Source organism: Anas platyrhynchos, chromosome 1 (genome assembly GCF_047663525.1).
Source record: "Anas platyrhynchos isolate ZD024472 breed Pekin duck chromosome 1, IASCAAS_PekinDuck_T2T, whole genome shotgun sequence".
Lineage (NCBI taxonomy): Eukaryota > Metazoa > Chordata > Aves > Anseriformes > Anatidae > Anas > Anas platyrhynchos.
In genome coordinates this window covers 189,897,584-189,918,458 of record NC_092587.1, presented here as the reverse complement: position 1 = coordinate 189,918,458, position 20,875 = coordinate 189,897,584, and the positions used below count along the sequence as shown (strand labels likewise).

The following is a 20,875-nucleotide window of genomic DNA, read 5'->3' as shown; positions in this document are numbered from 1 at the left end:
ACGTGCACGTGTGAAAAGAAAGGGAAATTTAGGCTTTTGACTAATAAAAACGGAAAACCCCCAATGATTATGAAATCTGCCATCCAGTGTTTATCTGCATGCTTCTTGCAGTGGATGAATCAGAGCCCTCCTCGATGTGCACCTGATGGTTTAATGTAGCTGTTGAAGTGCAGGGTCAGAGCCAAGGCAGGCAGTGGTACGAAGGATTTGGGTGAGGGCAGTGTGTTAGGCGTGAACAGTGGGACTGAAGTAGCAGGGGCTGTGGGAACGCTGTGGGTGGGAGGAGGCTGTGTGCTGAGATGGATGGAAACAACCCATTGTGCCCCAAAACAGCAGCTGGCTGGAGAAACGCCTGGCTCAGGCACATTTGGGGGTGATGGCAGCCACTGAAGAGAGGAGGTGTGGAAATTAGATGCTGTGAAAAATGCTTCTGGAGACAAGTGAAGGAGAGGCTCAGGGAACAGGCTTTAGGGCTGTAGGGACTCCAGAGCAACGTGAGAGATGTCCCCAAGAGAGGGTTGAAGCAACAGTCATGGGATCCTATGGTAGCTCCAGGACTGTATACACACCACAGCCGACCTGCCTGGCTCTTCTGGACTGTTAGGGCACGGGGATGGGAACCAGGTGGGATAGGGAAGCTGTGAGAGGAACCACAGCGCTAACATCCCCCTGGGCTGTGTCCTAATAGAGAAGAGTCGAGTTATCTATGAGGTATGCAGGATTTTGTACCGATGCTTTCCCTGTATTTTTATCATAATCTTTTACCTTTCATTCATGCTGCATTTTGTACGTCTGCCAAATTCATACACTGATCTTAACACTGCTTTTATGTGTATAGTAAGGGAATTTAGTTTCCCATTTATTTCTTCCTCCTCTTGTTCCTTCTCTTTGTCTGGGAACTTTGACCTGTCTCATTTGTTTCCATGTTACTTTGCAGCAGCAAAATACTTCTGCTTCTCAAAATCACACAAAACAGGGCAGGGATGGAGGTACAACTAAAAATATTACAACTGTATGTGTGCTGGGCAGTCCATTGGGTCTCTGTGCTCTTTAGTGTTGTACCAGCTTGAAGAACATCCCTCTTTAAGTTCTTCCCCTGGACTATTCTCATTGTACTAATGAGTTGACACGCTGAGGTAAGAGCTTTGTGCTTCTGTAGACTCTCAACATTTTGTGCTTATGGGATAAGCAACAGGAGTGAAGAAATAGCACAGCTTCCTGAGCTACTAAAGGTGTGTGTAAGACCCAGCAACAGTGCAACAAAACTCCTGTGACAATACCCAGATCATGAGTGCTGCTACAGTTACTATTTTCTATAATAGATATGGTCATTACTTGATAACACAGCTCAGTAGCTGTCACAAACCATCTTTCCTGTTAGGAAGACTGTAATTTTTCTCTTCTGTAGCTCATATTTCAGTGCATTAGTGTACTGACCACAACGACACTGACTTTCTGAATTTTTTTTTTGCTCCCCTTTATAGTAGATTTGGTGTAGAATACAAAACCGATTAAAATGACCATAATAATAATAATAATGATAATAATAGTAATAAAGAGGCTTGGCTTTTCCTTTTTTCTGTCTGGTTGTTTTGACCACTTTCTGCTATTTATCAGAAGTTTAGGCTGGTTTTCAGGCTGTCACTTTTTCCTGGGTATTGGAGCATTGCAATTTTGCAGGATTATGACAAGCCTTCTCCTAAGGAGTCTGCGCATATTCCAGCAGAATAGCTTTTGCTATCTCTTGCTCTCTCAAACCTTTGTGGACCATCTGTGGGCTTGACACTACTGCTGTGAAATGCAATGGAAAATAAATTAATTGAAATGCTCGTCCCACAGTCACAAACTACTTCCAATATCCAAAAATACTCTAGGTAAATCCTGGATCTCTGTAGAAAATAGGAGCAACCTCTTTCTCTTCTCCTTTCCTACAGCAAGATTGCACTTACAAAGAATTAACATAATTTCAGGATGAGGGTGTTTTACACAGGGATACTGTTTTGCTGATCTTATTTGCTTTTTCTGGTCAGTTTTGGTTTCTTGGTGATAGCAAGGAGGGAATAACTGCTATTGTAAGCAATATTAATATCTGTGAATTTCAGTCTTTTAGTTTCCCTGGTAGCTTCAGCACTTAAAACTTTCTCCTGAGATGCTAGTAGCGTTTATGGTTCTAAGTTTTGTTAAATGCTAAGTTTGTTACACATCTCCTAGCACCGTTGTGCCTTGCAATCCCACCGCAGTGCAGAACAGGAGTTACGAAACAGAAAATTTCTTGCATGGCCTTCTCTACCTTTCACTGATGCAGAAACAGGCTGGTGTGAGTTACTTTCATCACCGGAGGACAAGTGGGATGAAAGTGATCTATCAGTTGTGGTTAATGGCTTCAGTCAGTTATACTGGATTTCTTGTATGGTGAGGCTTACCAGCTGACAGCATATGCTGATGAATTTAGTGTCATTGTTCCAAAAAGGTTCATGAGATTTGCATGAGTCTGACGTCCCACTGCTGGTAGGATTTAGGGATGCTGAATTTTTAACAATTATTGAGTTTGTCATGATAGAACAAGTTTACGAAAAACAAGTTTAAGAAAAATATCTATTAGCTAATGTGCAGCTGGCATCAGTCTTGCATTCATATGTTTTAGCAATTACATTTTAATGCCTAAATTGAATTTAGAAAATTGAAAACATATAGTCTATGCCCCCACCCAAAAAAACAAAACAAAACAAAGAAATCTCATTTCTTCTTTTATACAGAATGCATCAAATTCAAAGATGAAGAAAAAAGCAACCAGAACACAAGAAGCCAAAAAAATCTTGAAGAAGAAATTTAAAGTCAACACAAGAATAGTTTTTACTGAAGAGGGAGAGGTAAGATAATTCAGAATAACTGTATTTTGGTGAGAACTGAATTTGTAGTTTCTGTGAAGAAAAAAGTACATTAAAAAAAAAAGCTTTTCAGAAGTGTGTGGTTCTTATAATTGGTTTATGTTTTGCTAAACTGCTCAGCTTCCATTTATGTTCTATTCCACAGAGGAAAAGAGGAATGCTGAGTACTGCCCTTGTTTTACATTTGTATTTGTAAGTTATTTGGATGAGATGTTATTACACTTAGCTATCTGTACTTCATCCCTGCCTATTATCCTCAGTTTCAGGTGGAACAGAGAACCTATTTTTTACTTACAGGTAGGTAATGCTATTTTCCTATAGGTAGTTGCCAGAGCTCTCCAAAGTTGAGTTAACTTATTGGAATTAGAGGAAGTTCCTGTTCCTGATTTTCTTTCCAATGTTAGATATTTCTAGATGGAAAATGCTGTTAGAAAACCTAAGGGAGTACCAAATTTCTGCCTGCTGGTGCTGATGCAGTAGTGCATTGAAATCGGCCAGTAATTTAATTGGATCTTTTAATAGCAATGTATTGATTTTATACAGCAAGGAACTACTGTGGATTGCTAGTCACTGTAGGGTTTCATTGTGGTGATAACCTCAGGAGCAAGCCTCCATGCTCCATAAACTTTGCTAACATTTGATTTCACAGCTTCAGATGTGTACATTGTTTTTCCATTTCCAGCACTAAGAAGAAAGTAAAGTTTTTTTTTTTTAAACTCTAGATTAATTTCTGTAAGGCATAAACTGAAAGAGAGGTCACCTTTACAAGTAGTTCATTTGCTTTTGTGACCAAATAAAATAAAAGGATTTTGTATTGCGGATGAAGGGGGTATAGTCATATAATTACTGTCATTAAACAAAATTTAAAAGGTTTTAGAGGTTGCCCCATTGACTGGAAATTATTTAAATATTTTTAGATACTAGAATAGATACTAGATTAGATTTAGATATTCAATAGATACTCAATTAGATATTTTTGGATATTCAAAAGTAGTTGTCTCATCTCAAAATATATGCGCAAATGCTTCATGTGTCCATACAATGAAGCAAATAGGATGCGGAGCAAAACTTAGCGGAGGAACTGTATTTAGAAAAGTGTAACAGTAGAGAAGATGCTTGACTTGTTTAAGTTAAGAAACTTTGCATCTGTTCCTGCTTTTTTGCTGGGCTGTATAAAACTGTACTTTCAAGTTTTACTGTTCCCCTCCACATGCTTCTGTTTAAAATAAATCACCTTTAAGAAATGTAATTTTCTAGCAAATACAAGTAGAAAAAGTCCATTTTAAGAAAGCATGTGGTAACACTTGGTTGGGATAACCAGGATCCAACTGATTAACACCCTACATGCATTAGAGTCCTAAACATGGTTTTACATTTGTCCCTCTTTTTACAAACTATCTGAAAGACATTCAGTATTTTCTATCACATAGCTTATTTTTAGGAGTTACTACTGTGTCAGTTCATGTGCAGGAATGATTTGGCAAACATATCGGCTCATTAAGTATAAGCTCTTATGTCATAAGATAGGTGGGGCTGGTTTTTTTGTTAATATGTAGACTTTGTCTTCAGTTCAGAGCTTCAGATGTTTAAGTGATGTTGGATGTGTTCAGCATGTCATCCACATGTCAAACTTGAATCTTAAAACATTTCCAATGCAGTATTCATATAATAACCAAAATAAACCTTCATGTCTATCCTCCTTGCTTCCTCCCAAAACACAGACCTGCAGTTAGGGTTGTTCATGTACTCTGTGATGAAGTTTTAACTGATTTTTCTCTCCATTTGGAGAACTATCAATATTGGAATGTTGATAATTTACTTGAAAGTATACTGTTTAAATTTACTGACATTCTGTTCTGCATGATTTTGGAGAATCGTTTCTTGAAAGCAAATACCATTTTTTCTCTCAAAATGACTAACATGGTTATAAATTATTTATGCCATTAGGCAAAGGGAAAAAAAGTTCAAGTGAATCTATTAAATAGTAACATGGTATAATGAAAACTTTATTTTTAAATACTTATTTTTGACTGAATGTGAGTAAGGTATCTGAATTTGTATTGTTCAAAATATTTTTTTCTTTGCAAATGGCCTTTTTTAGTCCAGAAAAAAGTAATGTGTTGGACTACTTAGGACATAAAAACTTTGATGTTCAAAAACATTTCTAACCATTGTTTTTCTTACCTATAATCCAGTTAGTGCAGCAGTGGCCACCTGTGCAAAAATCCGGTGTGGCAGAAGCAGATGAAGATGATGATGCCGGTGGTATCAACTTAGATAAAGTGAAAGAGATACTGCAGGAAGAAGACAAATTTGACAAAGAAGAATATAGGAAGAAAATTAAGGAAAAACACAGGGTAAGTTGATTTCTTCCTCAGTTGTTGAAGTGCAGAAATAGGTACTGTGATATAGATTACTCAGTGAGGGAAACTTAAATGTATTGCACAGTAAGTGCAGTGCCAGTTCATTTAAATTCATCAGTGTTTTCAAGACTACAGAGGACACAGAAAGATTGTTCTGACATTGTAAGTAGCTGGATAACATAAAGCCATATACAACACCAGTTGTTGATAACAACGTGTCTTTATTTACAACATAAAAATCTTGTAAGAGTTTAGTGGGAACATTTTTTTTTTTTTTTTCTTAATATAAGCCAGTGTTCAGTGGAAGTGTTCTCTTGACAAAAAAGAAATTTTTTTTTTCTCTAAAAGTGTTCAGGGAAAAGGGGAATTAAAAAATCTCAGAAATGTCTCTAGACTACTGTGAGCTCAACATTCAGTAATAAATTTCAGATATGCAAAAGTGCTGACTTCTTATATCAGCGTTATTAAGGCTCTTGGATTTTTTTTCGTGATTTATTCAAAGAGTGTCATATAATTTTGGATTTAATTTGGAAACTTTAGTAACTGTAGTTGGGCATTAAAAAAAAAAAACAAAACAACAACAAACACAAAACACTGGCATTTAAAAACCTTTAAATCACATAACATATTTTTGCAAACTGCTTCTGGATTATTTGTCATTGACCAAAGCAGAATTTTCTGACCCTGTCACATATGGAAGACCACTGGATGTCTTCAGTGCTCAGTGCTGTTCTGTTAGACATTGTGAGAAAGGTTTGGATTTCTCCTGGTCATGAATAAATGCGAAATCCTAGAACGACATGCGATTAAAGGCCTACTTTATATTCAAAGCTCCTGATTTCCGAAGCATTATGAAGTGTTTTATTGCTCTGCTCTGCAAATGCTGACTATATTCAGTTTGACTTTATCCACTAATTGCTAGTGATTGATGCTGGATATTCTAGTGTCTGTTAAGGTTTGTATTTAAACAAAATAATTCAGAGAGGATTTATGAAATCTTCAAGTTACATTTAGGCACAGAAGTCAAGCTAAAGTCAAAGCATACTTCACACACTTAATCTGAAATTCTTCCCCTGTAATCCTGTTATAATGATTTGAGGACCGTGAAAATCTCACCTTGTTGTTCATTACTGGAGTGTTGCATTTGAGGGTAGCTGCAAAGATATCATCTATTCTCTATTGTACAGGTGAAATCATAGCCAAATTTGCAGGAAATAATGGTATTAGATTTCAAAGATGCAATTTAATGAATAGGGAAGAAGAGACTAATGTATGACTTCAGAATCAATCTGCTATTTACTCTCAAATTCGTATACTTTCAGTGATGCTGTTGTTTGATAAGAGACTGTAATGATTAAATACTTCATCAGCTGGTCTGTTAACACATCTTTGCCTTTATAATGACAAGGAGAACAAATAACATTGCTCAGATGTTTACTTGCATTTAAAAAAACCAACACAGTATTTCACCTGTTGAGATGCAATGATGAGAGAATTCATCTTTCTGAAAGCCAGACAAACAAAATGAACAGAACATGCCACATCATAACTATTTATAATTTTTTGTAATTGTGAAAAGTGTCGTATTTCTTGTAGCCTGCCTTACTGCATGAATGTTTTTCGCATTACAACTAATTTTTATTCTTTAGGAAGAGAAAAAAAATGGCAGTGTAACAAAAAGAAAAATATATTTTAAAAAAGGCTTTTGATTGAGGGACTGTGAAATACATCTGTAGTTTTAAGTGCTGCCTTACTGCCTTCAGGCATTGTATGCACATTCAGATTTTTTATTTTTTGGCATAACAATTGGAGGTGAAAGTGTTCCTTATGGTAAATTCTTTGTATGTGACGTAGCATTCAGTTTCCTGATTGTCATTTAATTTTTGAAGTGGTCTTAAAATTTTTTTAGAATCCTAATTTTTCACTTTCCCATATTTAAAGGAGATGAAATTGAAAGGACAGACAGAAGGGACAGGAAATGGGATTTTAGGGTTCCCTTTGGTAGGGATTTTAGGGTTCCCTTTGCTTCCCCACTGTCTCACTAACCTTGTGGTTGAAGATGATCTTCAACCCTCACTTTAGAATGCAATCAAGTTTGAGATGCTAATTCATTTTCAATAGAAATTAATCGACCTTTTATAAGGTAAAGTAGCATGGATTTAATGTTTTTGTTACTATATCATATAGTAACTATGTAGTTACTAAGACGTGCTTTATGTCCGGGATAGCTGACAGTAAGCTGTTGCTGCTTAGGAAAGAGTTTTAGTAGTAATAGTTAGGAGAATATGTCAAATCCTTACATTTTCTGTGATGTGAGCAGAAGCAAATGGTATCTTGTTCCTCTTAGGTCATTTTAAGCTTGTCTAGTGATCAGAAGAGCTACTCTTCCAGTGACTCCTGAGGAAGTGACATTGTTATCATGTAGGGCAGATATTATTCATTATTTTTTTTTTGAACAGAAAATGTGTAATTAGTTAATTTACACTATAGGGGGAAGGTCTTTGGCATACTTTAGAGATTGTAGATAAACTAGTATTGCATGTGACTGTATTTTAGGGTACCCAATTTCAGCTACTGGTATGTATCTAATATTTTTTGGAACTTACTGCACTGCCAGTGGGGCAAGTTGTCAGGCCTGCATTATCAAAAATGCTAGGGAACTGACAGGATTAGTAGAAGGTGTTTACAACTGGGCCAAGGGAAATCTTATTATTTAAAATTTGAACTGCCTGACAATAAACAGGAATTATGTGGCTACTTTCACATCGACTACCCAGTGGTATTTAAAAATACCCAGCTCATAAGGTTTCCCTTCACAAAAGGAACGATCAGTAAACAGGAGAGACTTGGCTGAGTCTGAACCTCTGACTGTGATCTCAGTGATGTTAAGGAAGAAGAATTGTTGGATACATGTATTGTGGCTGTGCTGGACAGGAGCCCGATCATTGTCTGAATTTGCTATTAGAAGTTTGTGTGTGTGTGTGAGCCTGATGGACGGGCTGCACGTGCTATTTTGAAGCCTCACTTGGAGGGAGAGGAGGAAACCTAATAGAGATTCAGGTGTGTTATGAACAAAGGATGTGGAAGCAACAAAAAGACTTGGAGACTTTATCTTTTTTTCCTTTACTTTGGGAAGGTGGGGATGTCTTAGTGCCCCTTCATGTGTCATTGAGAGAAGAGTTTCTGTGCTATAATCTAGAGGAGACATTGAGCAGCAGATTTATTTTCTTATGTGAATTTATGCATTGAGGCATCTGCATACATTTTTGGTCTCGAACCTGGTGGTAAGTATGGTCCTTAGGGAGCACTTCATTAGCAGCTAAATTTGGATTTATTTGAAGTTCATGTTACTGAAGTTGTGTATGCAGCCCTGTCTGCATAACGAGAAATACAGAAACAGCACAATCTAGCAGGTTAAAAACTGTACCAAAAGACAGGAATTTTGGCGCGTTATTGTGGTACTAGCTGGTGGTAAGCCCTTAAGCAAGTCACTTACCTCTCTGCCTACATCTTCTTGCCTGCAAGGCTCAGTTAATGGTAGTTGCACCCTCCTGAGGCACAGTGCGAGCTGCTGAGTGTTCCTGGAGAACTAAATGCAGAAGCACTTGTTACTGACCAATAATGCAGGAGCGAAGTAGATGGTGAGCAGATAATTAATTGAAAAGTACTGAATCCAAATGGATGTATCTTTAAGCCTTGACTTGGTTGGGACTGTGTTTGGACACATGGTTAATACAACCTCAGGTTGCTTTTTAATGGATTTAGTCTTGTAACCATTGAATTCAGGTTAGAAGGCTCCCATGGCAGTCTGTGATGCAGGGTAACACGGAAATTACAATCACTGTACTGCACAAGCTCAGTTTCTAAGTCTGAAATTCCTACTGTTGGATAGTGTAAAAATGTGGCAACATTTACCCTTTGTAATGAGAGCACAACAAAGTGTCTTGGGACTTAGGTGTGTGCAGTAGACGTGAGTGCAAATATTTAGGCATACCATGTGTGACTTCAGCCCATGCCTGTTCCATAACTTCAACTATTGAAAGTCAACAAATTTATTTAAATATATCAAGGAAGTTACTCAATCAAGTTAGTATCAATGAAGATACTTTAAAAAATTACTGTTAGTTTTAATCTATTAAACAGCTGTAGTTGACCAGAGGGGGAAAAAAAAAAGTGTGTGTTTTAAAATAGAATATTCTTAATACAAAAATTGTGGCTATAAAGATCTGTTTCTGTATCGTGGTGTAATGACCTGTGTTGACTATGTGTGAAAAACTTGAGAGCGCATCTTGGGTCTCCATTTCAGATATATTATTAGGACGTGATGTGTTAGAAGACACCTTGGTGGAATAACAACTTTATTTCCTATAAATTTTATTTATGAAACTTGAAGATGTAGAAGATGTAGCATACATATGCACATCCATAAGTACTCCTGCTGAAAAGAAACCCTTAGTGCTAGGTCTTCATTGTATAAGCAGTAGGTTTGGTTACGTTATACCTAACCTACTGGATGCAGTCTGAAGACTGTATCTTGTTCGTGCTAATCTAGTACAATAAATAGTGCATTTGTTTCTCTGTGCTCTCTAACATTTATCAAAAAAAGACTAAAAAGCAAAATTTAAACCTGCTATATTCTTCATTTATTGGCAGATTGAAGATAGTAGGTCTGAAAATGAGCAGTGCAAGTGCCCAGTGATGCCAATTAGGTAACATAAAAAGATGATCACAAGAGAAATGTGGCAATGCTGATCGAGGGAATTGCAATTTAGGAGAGATTTATTTCACATATTGTACTTAGCAATGCTCAGTGTTTTTCTTGTGGTTGAGAGGCAGAACCATTAAAAATAAATAAATAAAAGCTCTCCAAACAGAGTAGAAATTAATTCTCCAGCAATAATATAGCCGGTTGTGGAATGGGGAAAAAATTTACTGGAATAAGACATCACAGTAAGCCCACTGCTGGGGGATTACTCTGAATTATACATGTGACAGCTTGCTAAATAAAACCTGGAAAGAATATTTGGAGAATGTAGCTGATGGCTTGCTAATAAGTCTGTGGAACAACAGAAAAGACGATTTAGGAAAGCAATGAGAAAACTGAGTAACTCCGGTTCTCCCCTTCCACCTCTCCACTGTTAACTGAACAACACATTTCATTGTGCTCATGGCATATATTAAAGCTGGAACATGTAACAGAATCAAAGCTCTTTAAAAAATACATACAATAAAGTAATTTAGGCTCAGGTGTTTCTATGCTTTTTTGCTTTCCAGTGGATTTCCTCCATTTCTCATGCTGTGTTCTTCCTACAACTTCCACTTTGCTTAATATTTTACTTTTTTTTTTTTTTCATGGAGAAAATACAGATGTCAGTCTCACACTTTCATCCCTTCCTGCACATTCTCTCACTGGCATTCAGCAGTCCCTTGTATACAGAGTCTTAAATCCATCACTCGTGACTGTCATTCCTTCTCTTAAACTCCTCTGTATGCCGCTGCACTGTCAGCCAAAATATATCACAATATAGCACAAACTCTGTCATTTGACCTTTACTTTCTGCAGTAGCAATCATTATTTCATTCCTGTCTTTGTTTTCATTTCTATCCTGCAAGCAGACTGCTAAGGATCTTTTTATTGTCCAGTTGGCATCTTTTCTAGCAGCAGGTATGGCAGCTCCATTTCTTGGTCTTCTGCCTTGCTTACTGACTTTTTTCCTCCCTGTTTTTGCTTCAGATCCATTGAATATCATAACTTCTGTTCCTGCTCTTCAGCAAGTTTCGTATGTTCATGTCTTGATTCATATTTCCTCCTAATTCCTTTCCTTCCTGCTATGTGTGATGCTGGTGGTGTAGTTTCCTGCTTTGTATGTTTGGCAGTTTTAATTCCTTCCTTTGAAACAATTTCTGAAACATGTTAAATCTATTTAAAATGTCATGTAGATATGTGAGAATATCACCTGAAACCAAATATATTTTGGTGTTGTATAACCCAAGTGCAGCAGTCTGCTCCATGACTAGGTGCCTCAGTAATCAAAAAGTCCTCTGAAATGGCACATGTGCTAGTCCCTGAGGTCTCTTCATTGGCTTTAAAAGGGTGAATAGCAAACAATTTATGGAATGCTGTGCAAGTGTGGGTTGTTTCAGCAAGTTTTATTATGTCCTACATGTGGGTTCATATTTTGATTTAGATTATAAGTGATTTACAAAAACACTGCTTTTTATTTAAAAAACCAAAAAGCCTGTCATTTTATAGGCCATTTTCCATTGAAAATCCTTCTCCTTATCATTTCTTCAGTATGAGCTTGACAATGAAAGAACTTGCAGGGGGAAATTGGAGGTTCTTAATATCAAAACTTCGATGAGATTTTTTTTTTTTTTTTTTTTTTTTTTTTTAAGGTGAATATGGCCTGTCAGCTTAATAGGAACTTTTTTCACAGAATCATTTCTGATGATTAGCAGACCTATTCATCCACGGGCCAGAAGGCATCCACAGGCCATTGCTTGTAAATCCATTTGTGAATGTCTTCTAAATGAGTACAGTTTGCAGTGTGATCAGAAATATGTTTTGGTGCATTCACGAGATGCTTGGATTAGATGAGATGTGTGTTGCAGTGCCTTAAGGCGTGTGGAAACTTGCAAAGCATCTACGCTATAATTAGGTTTCCTTCATGAGTCTCACATTCTGTTACCCTCCCCTTCCTTTGCAAACGGGGAGAAATTGAAAATGTGATGGATAAAAATAAATAAAAATCTGAAGTATAATTGTAACGTAATTAATGCTTATTGAAATTTTGGAAGCAAAGTAAATCTTAGCAGTTGACCACATGGGAAAGGGCAGTAACACTGATCAAGATGCTGTGAAAAGAATTCTGCATTAATGGGTATTTAATGGCATCGCAGCGAGAGGTATGAATTTGAGCTCTTTTGAAATGTGTAAAACGTTATAAACAACAATAAAGGGAGAAGCGAATAAAGTATTCAGAACATGTTTTAACACTCCATTTTTCAAGTTTTCAGCTGAAAATGCACTGTTGTTAGGAAGAAAATAGTGGCAGAGAGGGATTCATCTTGCTTTTTAATAACCTCTCTTTCTGCTAACCCAAGCTCAGCAAAATAGGTGCTGAAGGAAAAATGAATAGGAGCCTTGCTTTTTACCTCATTTTCCAGCAAGTAAATGCTGTGAACTTGGTGTGATCAACATGAGAAGATGGCTAAAAGTAATGTTTTCCCTGATTTGGGTGGCATTAGTAGCAAATAAGCTCAGGCCATCTTCAGGGGCCTGATATTGCAAGGTACAAGGCATACCTTATGGAAAGACTTTTATCTAATAAAAATCTTGGAGCTTCAAGAAGAGCATGCTTATCCCAGTGAATTTATTCAATAACTTCCTGTTTAAAATTCGTTCTTGAAAATGCCAGGTTGCAGACTGGTAAGGAAATTGAAATCCTGGGGACTCCCAACACCAAGAGGTTTCTTTTGTGGTCCCTCTTAGGTGAAGGCTGTTGTGCTGTCAGGTTATGGACCTGGCTGGGCATGTACTCCAAAGACATGCACATACAATGCATGCATAGAAAAGGGGCTTACAAGAAAGATAGAGAGTTTATTACCAGAGTCTGTAGGAACAGGACATGGGACAATGGTTTTAAACCAAATGAGTAAAGTTTTAGACTGGATATAAGGAAGACATTTTTCATAATGAGGGTGGTGAGGCCCTGGCACAGGCTGCCCAGAGAAGCTGTGGATGCCCCATCCCTGGAGGTGCTCAAGGCCAGGCTGGATGGGGCTTTGGGCAACCTGGGCTGGTGGGAGGTGTCCCTGCCTATGGCAGGGGGTGGGACTGGGTGGTCTTTGAGGTCACTTCCAACCCAAACCATGCTGTGATTCTGTGACTTTATGGTTGTATATATGTGAACGAAGGAGAGTAGGAGAGAGATGAACTTTATTAATTTTCTTTCAATTCACATATAGTTCTTCAGAATCTGGAATTGATGCTTCCTCTAATGAAGAAAAATAGGAGTCTTAATAAGAGGCTTGATGTAACAGCCACGGTACTGAGTTTTGAGCTGCTGCATAAAAACCATGAAGATGTCTGGATGCATTTAGGGGCAGAAAAGATAGTGTAGTTATAAAGTACATTGAGCATACTTGGAGAAAGTACTGGGATATCTATGGTCACCTAACCATGACTGAAAGTCTGTGTAAATGAAATTGGCAGTGGAAGGGGCACCTTGCGTGTCATCTTGTTCCTGACAATTTTTAAACTTGAAAATGAGATGTAAGTTTACTCATGGAGGAAGATTTCTTTTTCTTTATAACCTAAATTAGCTGAAGGTTAGAATTAAACTGCGGATTTGATTTTAAAAGCAGTAATGATGGTGATTTTAACCAGCAGGAGAAGAATGATCAGCTCAAATCAGTTAAAATGTCAGCTGGTATGTATAGTGGTTATTTTTCCGTTACGTACCTCACACCATACTGCACTCTTTGGGTTTACTTCCAATTAAAACTATAGCCTTTGTCTTCTGACTGCAGCCCCAGCCATGGCCCAGGTGAAAGAGTTTTTTGGGGGGAGCTCCTCGAACCTGCCCCTTCCTTTGGGCCCCTCCATGTGGAGCCCTGGGCCTCGTCTCTCCAGACCCTAACCTGCTTTTGCAAATGATTTCCGTCGATGACAGAAAAATTATGATTAAACATATTTGGTTTATAATTTTATAAAAATAATACTAAAAAATACTTGTTATTCACTGTACTCAGTGATATATTACAGTTCAAGAAGCAGAACAGACCCTCCAGGGATTTTCTTTTTCTCATTTTTACTCAAGATAAACAAAACAAATCATGTCCAGTTGATAAAGAAATAAATAGATGTTAGGCAACACAAACCATTCAGTATGCTGGAAGATAAAAATAAACAAACAAACAAACAAACAAACATGAAAAATAGTATTTGTAGCTGGAAATTGATCAATACTTTAGTTCTGGGGAGAGACTGCATCCTATTTCAAAGGAAATAATCCAAAGGTGAAAAAAATGTATTCTTTATTAAGTAAAGCACTTGAACCAGTCCTTCACTGTGAGGTGAAATTTCTCAGCTTTGGGTGTATTTGTTCAGCTGGTTTAGAGTGGTGCTGTGTGGGGCTGGGACTGTTGTCTCGTGTAAGGAGTGTGCCAGTGTGGGAGCAGGACATAAAGGAAAGCAGGTAGCAGCTGAGAGGAGCGTTTAGCTCAGCTGCAAAGAGAGGTATTAGAGATGGGGAGATGTGTAAAATAAATCAAGAGAGTATTACTTCATTAGAAAGCCTGCCCGAGCACTTTCATAGCTATTGTATGCAGGCAATGCTGCTGTTATAGCCCAAGTGCAGAGCTATTAAGATAAGGGGTACGGCACTGACAGGTGTGTTGACAGCCATCCTTTTTCAGTCAGCACCAGGATATGTTTGGCCTTGCTGGCAGAGGCAGCAGCTTGCTCATTGCTTGCTTTTTTTTTTTTTTTTTCTCTTCACTTCAAAAGCTGGATGGGCTGCACTTAAAACTTGAAGTGCCCTTGAATATTTTCTAGAGTTTTCCAGCAAAATCAGAGTTCTTGGCCTCATCTTACTGATGTAGAAAAGAAGGAAATGAAGTAACAGAGTAAGTGGTTTGAGGATGCCCTGAGCAGATGAATGCCAGTACCACCTGTAAGCAGGAATTTGCAAGTGGAAGGTGGGGGAAGCTTACATTAACTTCAGCTGAGGTGGGGTTGCAGCCATCGTGTTGTCAGGGAAGGACGTAATGGCACGACTGCACAGAATGCCAGCCTCTGCCTTTCCTGGATCCTAGAGACAAACTAGCATCGTCTGATGGGAGCTGCACCCTTTATTTGCTCAGCACTCGGGTACTGCTGGTGCCTGTATCTGCATGAGCAGGCACGGGGAGCTCTGGGCTTTCTGCCTCCTGTCAGGATGGTGTATGAGTTAAGGCAGCTCAGAGTCTGGGACCCATCTAGATTATGAATTTCTAGTCTTAAAAGGTATAATTCCTGCAAAACAAAGTAGTTGAAGAATTAGAAAGTATTCATCTCGATCAGACTTTATTCTCTATAAACTCCTGGCATTTTTTGCAGTACAACTCCCATTGAATTTATCCTTAAGTTTTCTGTTTGCGATGTTAAATGTTAATTTTAAGCACCATTAACTAGCTTAATCCCTGATATAATTATTCTGAAAGCGTATTTTAAGTTGAATGAAGGTTACCTTTACCCCTACACATTTATGTTTGTATATGAATATACATGGGTTTTGATGGAAGTGGCTGTGTATTTATTTGAAAGAATCCCATTCGTTTCTGTAGGTTCAGAATTTGGCTCAGATTCCAATTTGCACAAAAAAGAAAGAATGTTACTGGACTACCTCTGTATTTTAATTATCAGAATGTAACATCTCTTTCTTATTTGTTAATTTTGCAAAGCTACTTGTTAGAAACAAACTGTATGTGTATATTTGTATACATGTGTTAAGTATACATATGTTCAAAACAGATGGCCTATTGAAATTACTTAGCAACTTGTTAAAAAAAAAAAAACAACAAAAAAACAAAACCTGCCCTAGAAACATGTTCGATGTGTTCAGATGTTAGATGAGAAAGGAGTCATTTTGATTTTTTTTTCAACTGGTTTCCCATTTTGGTTTTGTTTTAACAATGTCCTATAAGGGTTAGTTTCTTCCAGTTTGTTTTTTCTTCTGTTAACTGAGGATACTTTTCTTCAGTTACCTTTAAGACCTTTTCCAATGCTTTCTTAATGTTTAAGATTGTCGTTTTGTCATCGGGCCATCTTTCACATGCTTTTGATGATGCACTTTCACACTTTCACTATGTTGTTTTAAACAGGTCATACTAAACCTGTGTGTTTCATTTTCTCTACCTATTAAATAAGCATCAGCTCCACAGATGGGGTTTACATTGTTATCTTCATATAGTTTTTTTGCTTAAAGGGATTGTTTAATAGATGTCTAAAACCACATGTTAACAGATTGGTGATTGATTTTTCTTTTAAAGTCATAACTTTTTTTTTTTAATTTTAAGACATTAAAATTTATTTATTCAGAGGTGACCATTTTTTAACCTAATTTCTATTTTTTCCCTTGGTTGAAAATAATATTCAACTTCTATTCAATTTGATCTTTCATCTGGGAACATTCTTTTAATTTGGTAGTTGGACCACTGCTTGCACGTAGATGATTTCCTAAGCTTTATTAGAAAACATATTAAAATACATACTTAAAGACACACAAAATATACAAAATACAAAAGCTAAATAAAATGTAGCAATGGCTAAACAAGTGACTGCTGAAATGGAATTTTCTTACTCTGTGTATTCAGCCCTCCCTCCCCCATTCTGTTTATTTTTAAGTTATTAAAAATAATAAATAGCTATCACTAATTTCTAGTTTTTATTTTGTCTACCTGTGCAGAACAGAACCACTGTGGAGGAGGGCATCGTTTGTTTCTATGTTGGCTCATGTGCATGCTGATTGTGTAACTAGAAGATTAATCTTGCTTTATGGGCTGGTGGCGTGTTTAGTAGAGCAGGATTTTCAGATCCCAAGTTGCTTGCAAGCTGAGCAGTTGGAAAAAAAAAACACCTTTTGCGTGTAAGCAGCACAGACCTGGTGTGAAATCTGGGAGAAGACAAATGTGGGATACCACAGTGCTATTTATTAAGTCACTTTTCAGAGCACATCTGCGCTTTAAAATCTGGGTGGAAACCAGCTTTTGAATACGATGATGCCAGTATATAAGAGATGCTGTGAATTTTTGAACAGCTGCGTGTGTGTTTTGTGTAGCACAGCTGACTCTGGAGTCTCTGTGTCTTACAAAAATAGAGTAGATACGGAGCAATGATATCTGGTACTGGTATCAACTACCAAGGCCTTATTAGTAAATGACAACCAGAATTTTTCAGGCAAGAGTGACTTGTTCCAAACCTGGCCAATTGTGAGAACTGTACACCATGGCCTCAGCTGTTAAATGTGATAGATTGGTAGCTCCAAAATATGGCACCAGCAGGTAAAGCATCGATTATTAAAAATGCAGCGTTAAAAGTTTTGATCAAACCCTGCAGGAGTTCTTTAGCATTTAAAAACAAACCAAAGAAACAAAAAACAAAAACAACAGCTTCAGACTCAGATGAACATGAAATTTTAATAGGAAATACGTTTGCCCTAGGCTATTTTAATGCTCACAGGGCTAAATATGGAATGATGCATTACTTGTATCGAGTGAGACTATTTCATGCCTATGGGTAAGCAAATAGAAGAGGTCAGTGAAATTTAAGGCTGGTAAAACTGCTGTCCATCACCAAAACCAGGAATATATTTCAAGCAGATCCGAGTTATTAGCTATGCAGAAATTCCTGAAGAAAAAGGAGACATTTATTGTAAAACAAAACAAAAAGCAAAAACCACGCAGACGCTGTTTAGAAATTGAAAAGCTGAAAGGAAAAAAAAACCTTAATGTGATAGTATTATAGGGAGATTTGGTTTGGAAGGGACCTTAAAGACTTGTCTAATTCCAACCTCCTGCCATGGGCAGGGACACCTCCCACCAGCCCAGGTTGCCCAAAGCCCCATCCAGCCTGGCCTTGAGCACCTCCAGGGATGGGGCATCCACAGCTTCCCTGGGCAGCCTGTGCAGGGCCTCACCACCATCTAAATAAAGACTTTCTTCCAAATATCTAATCTGAACCTGCTCTCTATTAGTTTAAAGCTGTTATCCCTTGTCCTATCACTCCACCCCCTGACAAAGAGTGTCCCCCCCCCCCCCCCACCCACCCCCTGCCCAGCTTTCCTGTAGCCCCCTTGAGGTACTGGCAGGCTGCTGTAAGGTCTCCCCAGAGCCTTCTCTTCTCCAGGCTGAACAACCCCAGCTCCCTCACCCTGTCTTCACAGGAGAGGTGCTCCAGCCCCTTGATCATCTTTGTGGCCCTCCTCTGGACTCAATACCTCCACATCCTCCTTGTGCTGGAGGCCCCAGAGCTGAATGCAGGGCTCCAGGTGGGGTCTCACAAGAGCAGAGCAGAGGGGGACAATCCCCTCCCTCACCCTGCTGGCCTCACTGCTTTTGATGCCGCCCAGGGTATGGGTGGCTTTCTGGGCTTCAAGCACACATTGCCAGCTCATGTCAAACTTTTCATCCACCAGCACCCTCAGGTCTTTCTCCTCATGGATGCTCTCAATCCATTCTCTGCCAAGCCTGTATTTGTGCTTGAGTTTGCCCCATCCCAGGTGTAGGACCTTGCACTTGGCCTTGTTGAACTATGTCAAATAAATCTATTAATAGCAAGTGACAATAAACTGTATTTTTTTAATGTTGCTGTTAAACCTCTGGACAAGATCAAATGAACACTCAACTGTACAAAGAAGAGATTCAAACAGGGGCTTTCTGCGAGAAAAAAAAGTACTTTCAGCTTTCAAAAGTGCATTTTCTTGTTTGTTTTTATATCCTAAAACTAAGGCTGATCCATATAAACAGAATTTGTATATCTTTCACGTATTCCTAACCTCACCAAATAGGTATATAACAGATAGGAATAATAACAGAGGGCTGTTATTATTTGTTCCTTTTTTGCCTCAACCTAAGAACACGGAATGGGAATGTTAGAGTTTCGTCTTTTAATAAATGTGTTAGTGTCTTGAGGGAGAAGTAAAAAGGGTATGAATTTTTGTTTTAAATCCAACTGTGAAAGAGGAAAAATTGGAAAGTCTGTTGCAGAGCTAATATTCTAACTTTTCCATATATTAGAAACAGAGGCAGTTTTATATCCATGGTTTTGGCTCCTGGTTAGGCAGAGCAGTTGCCAGTTCTCATGCAGAAAAGGTAGAAGGGTGCAGTAGCTGTAACTGCTTTTTGTTTAGTGGAAAGCCAAATGCTATAGTCAAACTACATGATGATGATTAAAGCTTTTTATTCCTGTAATCACTGAGATTATTAACCGTCCTCATTAACTTGATGTGTAACTGGGGGAAAAGAATGATACTTCGCAGGAAGTTTTTAAAAGCTGATAAAGAAGGTCTCTGAGCTGCATAATACCATTAACGTTGGTTTAAAAAGGGTCTTGAAACAGCAGGAGAGTTCTGGGAGGATTTGAGAACTACCATGATAATACTTTTAAGGATAATAAGTTGGTAACTTAGCCTGCTGGTAATCTACAGCAGAATAATAGAATGACTGGCTTAAGTTTGCCTTAACGAAGAACTGAATGAAAGGAGTATCTATAATGAGTGTGGTTTTGTGGAAAGGAGGTGTGGTGAAATATGTATGTATGTTTATTTTTGTCAGAACAGAATCTGGTTTAGTAAATAAATTATGGAATATACTGATTTTTCTGCAAGCTTTTCACTTAAATGTTTTGATTAGTAAGTTAGATTTAATAAAATTAACGTTGTGCAAATTAAAGGGACTAAAACTTCAGCAACTGCAACATCCCAAATCAGTGGCTCCTGATTAAGTAGATGTTTCTAGTGGGACCATGAGATTTGTTCTTTGTGGTGTGCTATTTCAAGGTTGTTTTACGGTGAAATGGAAGAAGGCTTTCCTGCTAAGCTGTGCTTGAACAAATAAAGTTGTGTTTTAAGACAGGCATGAATATAGATTTCTAGGAATGAGAAATTTGGAACATATTTTTAGGATTGAGCTCTTCCCTTAGAGAAAGATTTGGTTGCGTGTTCTAGCTGATCAGGTTGATGTGAACTATTGCAGTGGGATTCTTCTGGCATGATCCTCAGCCAACCCTGAACTTGTGCAGGATTTGCTGCTCTATCTGGACACATATAAGTCTATAGGGCCTGATGGGATTCATCCCAGGGATAATCCTTGAGAGCTGGCTGATGTCATCACAAGACCTCTCTCAATTACTTTTCTTGGGAGTCTGGAGAGGTCCCAGTCAACTTGAAGCTGACAAATGCTGTTCCAATTTTTAAGAAAGGCAAGAAGGAAGACTCTGGTTATTACAGGCCTGCCACTCTTGCATCAGGGCCTGTTAAAAGAAGATGGAGAAGATTATTCTGGGAGTTACTGGAAAACACTTGAAAGATAAAAGCAGTCATTGGTAGCAGCCAACAGGGGAAAATCCTGAACTTAATTGTCTAGTTGACCAGGGTCAGTTAACGTAATCTTTTCAGAATTCAGTAAAGCTTTTGATACTGTTTCCCACAGAATCCTATATATAGGATATATAATATAATAATAATATAATAAAATCATAGGCTGGTTGTTAGGAAAAAGTCCTTTACCAAGAGGGTGGCTGGGCACTGGAACGGAATCCCAAGGGATCCAAGATAAATAGACCAGATTAGAAACAGCAGCTAGTTTTGAGTGACTGTGGTGTACTGTCCTTCAGTGAAAGGTTTTGAATATCTAGATAGTGCTCTTTTTAAACCAGGCTGCGAATTGTAGTAGAAGTTAATTCAGTCCTATGTTGTGCTAGTCAGGAACATTGATCCCATCTCCTCACCTGTTTCATAAGTCCATGAACCTGTGGTCCTTGATCTGTCCCAACTGTTCTGCAAATGATGTCTTGATAATCTGTATTTAGCAGCTGTTCAAAATCCATCATGGTGCTGATCTCAGATAATAAAAGGATATTCT

General features: G+C 38.0%; 1 protein-coding gene across 1 annotated transcript in view; it reads left to right on the top strand.

Moving 5' to 3' along the window:
• The window catches only part of DDX10 (DEAD-box helicase 10), a 181,012-nt gene that overhangs the window by 99,485 nt on the left and 60,652 nt on the right, over positions 1–20,875 (top strand). The window contains exons 14-15 of the mRNA XM_027468537.3: positions 2,757–2,870; positions 5,084–5,245. Of these exons, the coding sequence (XP_027324338.2) occupies positions 2,757–2,870; positions 5,084–5,245 (276 nt within the window). The remainder of the gene's footprint in view (positions 1–2,756; positions 2,871–5,083; positions 5,246–20,875) is intronic.